General features: G+C 35.0%; 1 protein-coding gene across 2 annotated transcripts in view; it reads left to right on the top strand.

The window, feature by feature from the left end:
- The window catches only part of LOC142337630 (uncharacterized), a 448,376-nt gene extending 436,957 nt beyond the window's left edge, over positions 1 to 11,419 (top strand). For both annotated transcript variants that reach the window (XM_075387006.1, XM_075387005.1), the window contains one exon: positions 10,554 to 11,419. In XM_075387006.1, coding sequence (XP_075243121.1) covers positions 10,554 to 10,817 — 264 coding nt within the window. In that variant the 3' untranslated portion in view covers positions 10,818 to 11,419. The remainder of the gene's footprint in view (positions 1 to 10,553) is intronic.
- Positions 11,420 to 13,660: the final 2,241 nt, after the last annotated feature.

Below are 13,660 nucleotides of genomic sequence, written 5' to 3'. Positions count from 1 at the left end.
TAGAGCCTTTTAGCTGTTTCAGCTCAAACTGTTTTGCAGACTTATACTTATGGTGCGAAGGGCGGTTCTTAGAGGCTGAAGACACCCCCTGTTGACCCCCCCCCCCCACTATTGCTTTCACCCCCCCCCCCCCACCATTGCCCTCACCCCCCCCCCCCACCGCGCTGTTGCCCCCCCCCCCACGCCGCTGTTGCCCCCCAGGCCGCTGTTGCCCCCCACGCCACTGTTGCCCCTCCCCCCATCAGCCCCCCGGTGCACCCCCCCCCCCCCGTGGCTACTGACAACCGATCGCTAAAAACACGCAATTTAATACTAATTTTCACATTTTTAATAGCCGCACAGCGATTGCTGGGGCTATTATTGGCCGTCTCTTGTTTTTTTTTTTATTTCGTCGCGATTTTTGGTACGACCATATGCCGTCACAATGACTTCAAATCTGCTCTTTATTCATTCGTTCATTCAATTTGAAATGAATTGCATGCGTGACGTCATTTTTCGCTCTTAGTGGAGAGAGTTTTTTGTTCATTCGTGTGATCAAATTTTTGGTCACACTCCACTTACCTCACACTCAAAAATGACTTCATCACTTTGAAATTGACTTTTAATTACTTTAATTCAAAGAGATAAGGTCAAATGGGTGTGTCACTCTAAATGAAGGTTATTTGAGAGCAGCTAATAAGAGGCACCAAAAACTTATACAGATTTTTAATCAAAATATAACATATCAGACTTCAATGAAAAGACGATTTTTTTGGTCTGTCTTACTGTTTTTTTGAGACTGCAAGTCTACAAAGCTATTGCGGCTTTTTTTCTGGCAATCTGCCAGCTATATTCAAACCTTTTGATAATTTTTGTCATTTTTAATTCTCTCAGCCCTAGGTGTCAAGGAAGTTCCTCTAGGGTTTTTTAAAATGTTACTGCATAGTTTCGAGTAGTAGTGGAGTGGTTTCAACATTTTAACATCTTGAATTTTAGCAGTTTTTGACAAAACGTGCATTTTTTAATTGTTTTGAGGTTTATTTTTCTTTATTCACGTCTTTCCAGACACAGGGGCCAGAAAACGTCCCTATGGGTTTGATAATATGTTACTGAAAAGTTTTTTTGCCATGGAATAGCTTTCGTTTTTTTAATATGAAAAATTTTAGCAATTTTATAATCATCTTGAATTTTAGCAGTTTTTGACAAAACGTGCATTTTTTCAATTGTTTTGAGGTTTATTTTTCTTTATTCACGTCTTTCCAGACACAAGGGCCAGAAAACGTCCCTATGGGTTTGATAATATGTTACTGAAAAGTTTTTTTTGCCATGGAATAGCTTTCGTTTTTTTTAATATGAAAAATTTTAGCATTTTTTTAAAACTTGCATTCTTTTCAAGTTTTTTGAAAATGTTTGTCGGTTTTTTGGTTTCTCCAGCCTCAACAACCGAGGAACCTCCTCTAGAGTTTGACAATAGGTTACTGTATAGTTTCTAAATCTAATAGAATTTTTTTTCAAGATTTCAACACCACGAATATTAGCCTTTTTTTTTTACAAAACTTGCAATTTTTTTTCAGTTTTTTTTACTTTTATTGTCAGTATTCAGGTTTTTCTGCCTAATTTTTAAAATTACATTGCAATTTTTTCAAGTGTTTTGAATCTTTTTGAATTTATGAATTTTTCCGCCATCCAATGTCCTAGGGACCTCCGCCAAGGTTTGATGATAAGCTGTCGTATAGAGATAATGGAATGGTTATCAATATTTTAATGACTCCAGCTTTAGCAATTTCATGATAAAATTTAATTTTTTTTATTCAAGTTTTCGGAAAATTTTTATCATGTTCCAAGTTTCTGGATTTTTATGAGCCAGTGAAACAATTTAAAGCTTGAAATTGGAATACTGGATAGTCTCTTGGGACAATGAAATGGTTTTGAAGATTTTAATATCTTGAATTGTGGCAAGATTTTGTTAAAATTTTCGATTGTTTTCAAAGTTCTTGAATCTTTTTTATCCTTTTCTGAGTTCAACGATCCTTACTGGCCGACGAAGATGGGTTAATTGACATAAACCCGGAGACAAAAAATAGTTTTGAAAAACATTTTCACTGCGGAATCCGGAAGTTTTTTTATATTTTGCAAGTTTTTAAAATATCAGTTTTATATGATAGATTTACTTACTAGGCTAGAAAACTAAAAATTACAGAGTCGAATCAAGCTAAAGCTAGTCTCATTAAACCGCGGCTAGCTACTGACGAAGCCAACCGCTCGCCGTTCGTTTGAGAGCAATTCGCCCGATGTAAGTCGGTTATGTTTTTTCGTAGGGTAGCGCCTCTAGATAACTCTTTAGCCGTTCTTCATCAATTTGGCTAAATTTTCGGCTTGTAATTTGATTTTTTGTAGAAATAATCTGTCAGCGATGCTAAATCATATTTCTAGCTTCTGAAATTGATACCACAGTGTTTTTCAGGACCTAATGATGCGTTTCAAATGAAGAATAGGCAAATATTTCTCAGTTGGTTAGTTATTCTTGGCTTTTTAAATTTATATCTTCATTTTTAGATTTTTTTTGCAGATTTTGTTTTCAATTTTTTCTGTGTAGTTAATTGTAGTTAAATTAATTTTATTACAGTTTTTCAGCTGTTTAGGGTATTTTCAAGCTACGTTACCGATTTTTGGCCATTTCGTTTTATCGCATTCTTTGGGAATTGAAAAGACGCCTATTGCTCTAAGTTTGGTTTAGTTTTCAGATGATTAGTTTTTATGTTGTAAAATGGTGTTTTTGTTGAGCAAAATGACGGAGAATTGACACTTTTTCGCTAATTTCTCCCCCTCTTCACCCTCCGCCCCCCCATCAGTCACCCACCCCAAACCGGTGATTTGAACCGCCCTTACGTGCAGCTCTCTCACCTCCCTACCCCGTCCCCTCACTCCGCTTACACCCACCTGATACATCCCCAATCCGCAGTTGGCTACTACCAAAGCACACCGCTCTGCAGTCAAGGGCTGGACAGGGTACTTCACTTAAATTACATATTTCTATTATTTTCATTTATTTTGTTCTTTGCAATTTATTGTTCCTCGAACTGTTCCTGTCAGCTGTAAGGTGAGTAAATGCTTGAGCAAGAGAAGTAATTAAAGGTTTTTCAAAATAACGGTTGATGGTATTCATTTAGGCATTTCGTGGATATATATATTTTTAATTTTGTAGCTATTTCATTTTTACTCTTTCCCTTTACCCCCTTACCTTTCTTCGGTGTTCTCTGTATAACTTTATTGGGTTTTCTGTCAATTGGTTGGCGTTAATGAATGAAAACTAGCCGTATTGAAAGGTCTTTCTCCAATAGTTATTTTGGTGTCACAATTCATTAAAAAAATTCATGAGATGCTCTATAGTTTTTTGTTCATTTTCCGTTTCTTGTATGCATATATTGGTAACGTGACTGCAACGCAGTTTTTTCAGTTTTAAGTTGAATATTTTTATTTGGTAGAAAGCAGATAACTTTGATCTTTCTACGGCTTTCCTGACGGTGATGGAGCATGTTTTTGGTCCGTTTGTACTTAAACTACATGAAAAAATGAAATTTTTTATTCGCAATTTGCTTTTTTGGTACTTTTTTATTTGTCTTAATATTTTAATTTTCTCTGCTTTGAGGCCTTCTCTTTTGAGATTAGTCAATTTAAAGATTTTTTTGCAAAGACGACTTCGAGGGGTTTTCGGAACTCTTTTGGCATTGTTTTTCGCAATAGTTGACTTCATTTTTGGAGGATGGTTTTTTAAAGGAAGCCCAATGCCGCGAGTCGAAGAGTATTTTCACATGCGTCAATTTGACTTATGTTTTCAGTGTTTGTACTCTTGATGCTATTAAAATGATACATGTGTTCTATTTGCGACTATTTGCAATAGTCGGAATTCATTTACGGTCAGTAACGTTCTTTTGGACTTTGACACTATTTATTGCCAGAAAATATTTATGAATATTTGATTTTTGCCCCTTGTTTTATTTCTGTTGCCTTATCATTTAACGTTTTCATTTAGTATCATTAAAGACAAGTTTCATTGGTTGTTTTAAAGGCATAAACTAAGCGAGCAAATGGTGTGAGTTCAAAGCTAGTGATTTTCATGATGATGACACTATTTGCTCTCAAAATTGTATTTTTTTTTTTAAAGCTGCCCTCATCTTCTCAGCTGGCTATTAAAGCGCTCCTCAATTTTTTTTACTTCGTCGAACAAAAAAATGTTTCGGTTGACCTCATTTTGCCGCTTTTTCAACATTTTGCGTGATATCTTTTTGACTTCTCTAGGCTAGCTTCTCTCTTCTCTCATTTTGCTAAAAGTGATTTTGAACACCAGTTGCTCAGCAAAGCAATTCAAAATGAACAGAGTCAGTATAAAAAATTGAAGTCAGAAGTAGAAACGGGATAAACCCATAAAGCCCAATTTTAGATGCCCGCTATTTGAACGTCGTTCCTATAACTCTTAATTACCATATCTATTGCTTATTGGTATTGATGGTAGCCTCTCTCTAAAAAACAGAATTATGTTCAACTACAGAATGCCATCAAAATAAATTGGACTTTAAAAATGTTTTTGTACAAAAAATTTTTTTTTTCAATATCTATTCTTTCAATCCCAATCATGCTTATTGGAATAAACGGCTATTTTCCGGCAATCTGACGGGTATGTATTAAGTTTTGCGTCTTTGTTATAGTTTTGTTTCTGTTCATTTGCTGTTATACCTCTTAGTCTCCCTAATGACAGTCCTCATCCGTTGTTAAGGGTGTATAAGTCATTTAATCTTTCCAGTTGATAGCTGTTGATTTCTATGTCTTATACGCTGTTCGTTTTCAAAAAAAAATATATTCGAGTTTTTTTGTATTTGTTGTACCTGTTGCTGTCTTATCACTTGATCTCATTAATGGCAGGTCACAGTGGTTGCTATTGAAAATTAATCGAAATAGTTGTTTATTTGCTCTCAGGCGAAATTTGTTGCAATTAAATTAGTCCTGCGATCTTTGTGATTTTTCGCTGGACGTATTTTTTGTGTCTGACCCCTTTGACTTCTCGTCCTCAAAAACTGGATCAACAGTTAACGCCTGAAGGGCATTAAGTTCGCTTAGAGCCGTCGTCTTACCAGTCTCGAGGAATGCGATTCACCTAAACTGTTTTGAGGAGACAATATCATGTGAAGGGCGTTTCTTGATCTTTACGTTCGACGCCCTCCCCCAATCCCTTCAGTCACCCACACTCACCCCAACCCCAGCCTTTCAATCCCCCTAACATACCCCCAATGCTGATGCACTCATCCAGCTGAACCAGATTTTTATTTACGAATTAGTGGTTAGAAGCTGTACTAGATAGAACAGCGGTTTGGTGTTTTATAGCTGCGAAGCTGTAAGCTGAGTGGAGCTGTATTTCTTGTCGTCTGACGCTCTTTTTTCGTTTAACATTTGCTCACTGAGCAAAGCGCAGAAAGTCAAATTTTCTGATTGACGTTTTCCTCTCACTAACAGCTTTTGCGCACGTCACCATTTCTCATTCTCTTCAGGCAACGTTTTTAGGCTATTTCAATAAAAATGATTTTTTTTTGCTTTGAAACTCATTTTTAAATTAGTTTTAGGTCAGAGGAACACTCCTATGTGTAATAGAGGTCCCTAAAAAAGGCTTCTGTGGTATTAGTTTTACCAAGCTTTATTAGTTTATCGCTGAATGTTTTTTTCTTAGCTTTTTGACCGGAGGCCATAACTTTTTCAACTTCTATCTGTCTGTTTCTGTCTATATGCGGCAAGCAAGTCTATTCCGCAGCTATGCTGACAATCAGGCCGTTTATGTTTACTTTTTCGAACGTGAAAGTTGCGTGACATTATTCCATATCAATTTCTCCCCATTAAAATGGAGAGTAGACAGCTTTGTCTGTGTTTCTTAAGCAGACAGTTCACGTGACTGAGTTGAATTTTCGATCATTTTTGGCCTTGACTTATTGCCTATAGATCGTAGGCTCTCATTGGTAATTTCAAGCGGCCTGATTTTATTGGCAACGCTTTTCCAACAAAATCTCCAAGACAATTTTTTTCAATCTGATGTTCGTAAAGTTGCTGGTCTCTGAGAAACTTATGAGTTAGGGGTTAGAAGTTGTACTGGATAGAGAAGGTTTCGTGATTTGTTATAGCTGCGAAGCTGTAAGCTGAGCGGAGCTATATTGCGATGTTCGTGGTTTTGTCGTCTGATGCTCTTTTTTAGTTTTACATTTGTGCACTCAGCAAAGCTGTAGTCACAATTTCTAATTGACTTCTTCCTCTCATCAACAGCTTTCCGAGGCGTCACCCCATTTTTCACTCTTTCAACTTAAAGTGTTTTGGTCATTTGTATGATTAGATTGTTATCATACGTTACTTACCTCACTCGAAAAATGACATTTGCACTTTAGAACTAAGTTTTTTTGAATCAGTTTGAAGTCAAAGGACCTCATATATGTAATACAAATTCTATTAAAAAGGCTCCTGCTGATTGAATTTAAACAAGTTTTTAAAATTTATCGCTGAATGTTTTCTTAGCTTTTAGACCGGACCCCATAGTTTTTCAATTTCTATCTATCTGCGGCTTGCAAGTCTATTCCGCACCTATACCGGCAATGAGGCCGTCCATGTTTATTTTTTCGAAATTGAAGGTTGTGTGACATTATTCCCTATCAATATGTTGTATTGAAATGGAGAACAGAAAGCTTTGTGTACTTTAATTTTTAAGAAAGCATTTGGCATGACTAAATTGAAATTTTGATCCTTTGCGACCTCGACTTCTTGCTTGTTTGTGACCGGAGGGGTTCTGATTAGCCACCCTCATCTTCTCAGCCGGCTATTTTAGCGCTCCTAATTTTTTACAATTCAAAGAATTTGAATTGTATTGGGGCGCTGTCTTTTTTTTAAGATCTGTTCACACATTTTCATGATTTTTGAAGTCAAATTGGAGTAGTGATTTTGGTCACGCCGAAACACGAAATGGAGCGAAAAAGCGAGTGGTTTTGCGGCGTGATATTTTTCGCTTGAATTTTAAAGTAGAGTGAGAAAACGGTGTTTGAACAAAAATTCGCTTTCTCGCTAGTTGTTTTTTTTGTTCACATGCGGCAATTTCACGTTAATTTTAACTGTTTTTTTCGATTTTTTGGATCGGTTTTTTTTCTAAATGGTTTTCCCAATTCATTAATAGCTCATTCTAGGACTCATTTTTTGTTTGAACCAAATTTCCATTTCTCGCTATTTGTTTTTTGTTCACATGCGGCATCTTGACACCGATTTTTTTGTTTGTTTTTCCAATTTTTTATCTAGAAATGGTTTTCCCATTTCACTCATAGTCCGTTATAAGTCGTTTATTGTTTAGTCAATGAAAATTCTTTGAATTGTACGTCAGGACTTGTTTTTTTACTTCGTCGAACAAAAAAAAATGTTTCGCTTTACCTCTTTTTTGCGGCTTTTTCAACATTTGCGTGCAATCTTTTTGACTTCTCTAGGCTAGTTTCTCTCTTCTCTCATTCTGCTGAAAGTGATTTTGAACATCAGTTGCTCAGCGAAGCAATTCATAACGAACAGAGTCAGTATAAAAAATTGAAGTCAGAAATAGAAACGGGATAAACCCATAAAGCCGAATTTTAGATGCCCGCTATTTGAACGTCGTTCCTATAATTCCTATTTACCATCTTTAATGCTTATTGGTATTGATAGTAGCCCCTGTAACCTCTCTCTAAGAAACAGAAGTATGTTGAACTACAAAATGTCATCAAAATAAATCGGAATTAAAAAATATTTTTTTGTACAAAAATCTTACGACTGGAAGAGAGTATTAGTGGATCGATAATTTTTTGTGTAATCAATATATGATGTAAAAGTCAATGTGCACGTGAAAGTCAATGTGCACGGCGTTTTTGAGGAAAAGCGAAAAATGTAGATGTAATATAATTTTCGCGAGTTTTTTTCTGTTCACGTGCGGCTTTTCCGAAGCAGTTTTTATTTTTTTTTTGGGTAAATTGGTTTTTCTCAATCATATTAACAGGTAACTGTACGCTTGGAAGTAGCTATAACCATCGCAATTACTTATTGGAGCTTTATATGCAATCGTGAGCTTTTTGTGATTTCGCCGTTTTAGTAATTTATTTCCGCGGTTTTGTACTCTTTCATGTTTATATTGTCTTGGTTATTTTTTAAGTTTAAATTAGTTTTTATGTTGGTTTCTGTGTCTTCTTAGTTTTGTTAATATCCGTTACTGAATCAGCAGTAATTGGTTTTTAAAGCGTTTTGAGAACAGTCACTGAGACTCAGTTACTGAGACTCAGTTACTGATTTTGCCCTTTAATTCTTTTTCTGTTTGCTAGGTTTTTCTCCTGTTTTGAGATATATTGTTTGTTACTTTTTCTATCAGTTGTTGATCATAATTAAATCATACCTGACAAACTATTTTATCCATTGCTCTCAAAGGAAATTTTCAAGAGATTGCTTTTAAAACAAAATTTCCACGAAATTTTTTCATAATTTGCTTTTTCCCTGAAATTTGTTTCCTCCATTCGTTGTTTGTTTGAGTGGTATAATGAAGTTGATAGTTTCATCAATTAGTGGTTGGTGAGTTTTAAGTTAGTTTTTGCTTCTAGTCGATTTGGGAGTCTTCACGTTTTTTTCAAGATCTGTTCACACATTTTTATGATTTTTGAATTCAAATTGGAGAAGTGATTTTGGTCACACAGAAACAGAAATTGAAGCAAAAAAAGAGAGTGGCTTTTGGGCGTGCATTTTTTCCTCTCCAATTTCAAAGTGGACTAATAAACGGTGTTCGAACAAAAATTCTTTTTTGATTGTGTTTTTTTTATTCGCATCCGGAACTTTGACTTTGGTTTTTGCTACTTTTTCTTTTTTTTATTGGATTTCGTTCCAATTATTTTTCCCGTCCGTTATTTGTTGTTTTTAGCTCTCGTCTTTTTTTAGTTAATATAAATTCTTTGAATTGTGTCAGGACTCTTCCTGCTGTGTTTCCATGACAACCCATGAGTTTGAGCTTATGAAACGTCAAACAGATAATGCTCGGCAGGCATTATATTGCAATGGAGGACATCAGCTGGTTCGAGTAGCCTATTATGAGCTGAATTTGTTGAAACTGCTGTAAAGCCTAAATTCAAGGTGAAAAGGTCGATTTACAATTTTTTAGCTCTGAATGCAACAAGTTTACGTTGTTTTTTGTCAATTCTCTTTGATTTTTTGTTAACTTGGATATTTGAAAGTTTTGCCATAGTTTATATGGCTATTACGTTAATGCAAAATGTCTTTTTATGCTTTTTGTCTTTGGTTTCTTTTTGTTGTTTATGTCAACTTTAACAAAGCATTTTTTAATTTTTTCAATTTTTTTTTATTTGTCCGTTTTTAGTTGTTTTCAGATTTTTAGGGCAACGAAACTTTTTCAAGGCTTGAGAATTGGTTAATGGAATGTTATAAACAACACATTATGATTTTGACTGTCTGTGTATCATGAATTGTTGCAAATTTTGTTTAGTTTTTGCTATTTCAATTTTTTATTTATTTCTTTGTGGCCAATAAAACTGTTTTGAGGCTTAAATTTGTGTTAATGGATAACATTTAATGACCCAGGGTTTCACACCTTTAACACCTTTTTAAATTTTGACATATTTTCCGTTGTCTGGATCGGTTTTTGCCCTCTGTTTGGCTCGTATATAAACCAAAAATTTCTTTTGTATCCTGCAGGTTTACGATTTTGTTGTTTTTGGTAACGATTTGCTGGTTTTAATGTCTTTGATTCTCACTAAAGTTTAATTTAATTGCGAATTATTATGTAAAATTTTTGGTTTTTGTTTTGTTTAACCGTTTTCAACGTGTTTTCAACTTGTATTTTAGTGAAAACTGCCAGTTAATCAGTATTTTTTTGTATCCTGCAGGATACTAAAAATGCAATTCTTCTGATAGCCTATCTTGCTGCTGGTATCTCGGATCCTTTTTGAAAACACAAAAATGTTCCTGAGGACAATAACACTAATAGTATTAAAAGATTTCTTTGAAAACTTGCTTTTACAAAAATTCATTTTGTGGGTATTGCTTCTGCTTGTCGTTTGTGTCTAGAAAGATATCTGCGAAATGCAATTCTTCCGATAGTCAATTGAGGAGTTCTCATGTTTTCTGTTCAATTCTTTGAATTGTTATTCAGGACTTGTCCTTCTAGTTTTTGTTTTTTCAGTCATAATGACTTTTTTCCCAAAATTGTGAACCAATTCTCAACAAGGCAAATACGTAGTAATGGGCTGGTTATTTAGTAATGAGCTGCTTCCTTATTTATGTACTACGTGAATGGGAGCTATAATGGGAAGCAGTGAACTCGTGTGGCATACGTTTAAAAGTCAATTGAAAAGTGCGCCGTTGTTTGTTCATAGCAGAGTTCTAATAGCATTATGGCTGAAGCAGCGAGGCTGCAATAGAATGGAATGGACCCGCCACACTCATTTGAGAGCAAGTTGGCTAACGTGAATCGTTTCTATTCATATCATGTAGAAACTAAGTTCGGTTGAGTATTTGTAGCTTATTTGATTGTTTAGATGAACAACAAATCGATGGTGGGTGTCAGTTACCCAGAGGCCAAACACGAACTGAGCAGTTCCAAGTTTGAACTGACAATTACAGTATGCGATGGATTCAATTCGCCTCAGGGAGATGCAGCGACGAAGTCCTCTCCAGCACAGCATCAATTTAAACGACCACCAACGTCTGTACCGGGATTCAGTCAATCTCAGTACCAACCTCACCACGAGAACAAATCCATCAGCTCTATCGTAGAAACAGCCTCGTCTTCAAGGAGCTGAAAGGAATAATAACAAAATCCAATTTAGACTAATTTCAAAGCTATACGTTTGTACTCCCAATAGCGAAAAATATTGTCAAATATTTGAAGGCACGGATTTCAGTTAAAATTTGAAGAGTTGGTTATGAGATATGGCAATAAAATTCTGCTGGGAGTTACCATTATCAGCTTTAAATCCCCAAGGAATTTCATGGCATCAGTGTGTGTGTATGTGTGGAAATTATAAATTTTTCATTGATAACGACTGTGTGATGATTTGTTTTATTTTGAGAAAATTGATATAAAACAGCTAGACTAAAACTTACAACAAAGTTCTGTGATGTCAAAAATTTCAATTCGAAAAATACCGCTTCTCTAGTTTGTTGTTTTCTCTATCTGTCAATTGTTTATTAAATCGACCTCTGCAATATGTAATTTTTGTTTAATTCGTGATCTTCGATGTGTGAGATCACAATTTCTAGTTTAATATGTTTAATGACACATACAAAATGTACATTTTCTTCTGTCAGATTGAATTTTCATAAATTGCCTTTGCTATTTGCAAATACTCAGAGCTTAATATTGTTTACTTAAGCAATTCAAGCTATAATTTTCTGTTTCAAATTTTTAAGATTTGAAGAAAAACTAGATTTTTTCTTTGAGAGATTTCAAAATTTGGAATGCTTTATCATGTTATGATCCCTAAGAGGCTTTTTCATTCCACGAAATGATTTTATTCAAAAAGCACTGCCTTAATCATCGTTTTGTAGGGGGTTATGTACTGTAATCTGCATTGAATCTTGACGCGAATTATAAACACTATATTCTCAAAATGAGCCCAAATCCATGATGGCACCTGGGTAGCATTTTAGAAATGCAACTGCATCTTTTTTTGCTCTCAAACGAAGTTTGTTGTAATTCTATTAGTTCTGTGCTCCTCTTTATGCAATATTTCATCTGGCGCCCTGTGACCGGGATAAACAGGCAACGCCTGGAAGGCATTCAGTTGTCTTAGAGCCTTGCCAGTCTCAAAGAAAGGGATTCATCAAGACTGTTGAGACCATTTAGTGGCGGGAATGCGTGTTCTTAATCTTAAAAGTCCGACCACCTCAGTCACCACCCAACGTTCGTTTAGCAGCGACCAAAGTTAGTTGATAAATTCTGTTTCTCACACTAGAATCAATTTGATTTCTTTGGTTCCATACTAAGGTCATATATGATTTCTTTGGTTTCATACAGGGATCATATATGATTTCTTTGATCTCATAAAAGGATCTTACACTTTTTCAAGCGTGTTTTTTTATCGTTTCATGAATGGTTCATCTACGATTTCTTGGATTTCATGCTAGGGTAATATATGAAATTTGGATTTCATACAAGGATCATACATGATTTCTTTGGTTTCATACAAGGAGCATATATGATTTCTTTGATCTCATACAAGGATCATACACTTTTTTAAGCGTGTATTCTTGCTTTTCTTGAATTGTTCATCTACGATTTCTTGGATTTCATGCTAGGGTCATGTATGAAAACTTGGATTTCATACAAGAATCATATATTATTTCTATGGTTTCATACTAGGATCGTACTAAGAAATCGAGTATGATCAGAATGAAATCATATATGATCCTTGTACGAAATCAAAGAAACTTCAACGCGGGAAGTTTCACTGAAGCCAGGATGTGAATGTCAAATACAACCTGGTAAGCAAGTGTTTTGGTCAATTGTCTGCACAAAATAGAATTGGAGTGCTTTTTGTTCAAAGACAATTCAGAGCGAGCGAGAAAAATATGAGTGAAAAATTTTTTTGCGAAGCAACAGCAAACTTTTCACTTAACAGATTTTTGAAGCAGTTTTGGCGGACCCCTGAAAGAGATTTGACCTTTATGCAATTTTTATCTGTTTATCATTTCGCCTTGATTGACGCTTTGTTAGCAGTGTTTAATAGCCGCCCTCATCTTCTCAGCCGGCTATTATAGCGCTCCTATTTTTTACAATCCAAGAATTGGATTGTATTGGTGCTCTGTCTTTTTTTTAATTTTTGTAAGATGTTTTCACACATGTTTTAGTGACTTTGAGCTTTCAAAACGGGATAAACAGGTAAAACTCAGCGGGCATCGAATTTCATTAGAGGCCCGCGTTTAGTAGTCACTCAAGTACTCAGAGTGGTGAAGCTACTGGGAAGGCCGTAATTCAAGGTTAAAAGGTCATTTTTGGAAGTTTTTGAGCCTAAAATAATGAAATTTTTAGCACTTTTTCGTCATTTTTTGGATTTCTTGTTAGACCAGTCTGAAATTGAGGTTTATTAAAGTTGATAAAGGTCCTTTGCAAGACGTAATTGCTTTTTACGGCCACTTTAAGCGCTATAACTATTGCTACTCCAAACATAAACACGGTATTTTATACTAATTTTTCAAATTGTTTGAGAATGTGTCATTTTTTGAGTTGCTTCAGACTTTGATGTCTAAAAAGCTCCTCTGGGGTTTTATAATAGGTTATTGCATAGTTTCTAGTGGTAATGAAGTGGTTTTAAACATTTTAACTGAATAATTTAACTAATTTTTTAAAATCAAACTTTTTTCAAATTTTCTAACATTTATTGTCATTATTCAAGTTTTTCAGCCCCTGGGGGCAAGAAGCCTCATCTAGGGTGTGCTAACAGTTTATTGAAAATCTTTTTTGGCCATGGAATGGTATTCAACATTTTAATATCTTTTACCAATTTTTGATAAAGTTGCAATTTTTTTCTTTAAACTTTGAAATTTTTATTCAGTGGCCAGGGAACCTCCTATAGGGTTTGCTAGTATGTTACTACATATTTTCTAGGGGCAATAAAATAGTTATTTTAGTTGTTTTCAACTT

This window comes from Convolutriloba macropyga, chromosome 4 (genome assembly GCF_964194025.1).
Source record: "Convolutriloba macropyga chromosome 4, txConMacr16.3, whole genome shotgun sequence".
Classification (NCBI taxonomy): domain Eukaryota; kingdom Metazoa; phylum Xenacoelomorpha; order Acoela; family Convolutidae; genus Convolutriloba; species Convolutriloba macropyga.
This window is presented reverse-complemented; position numbering and strand designations above follow the sequence as displayed.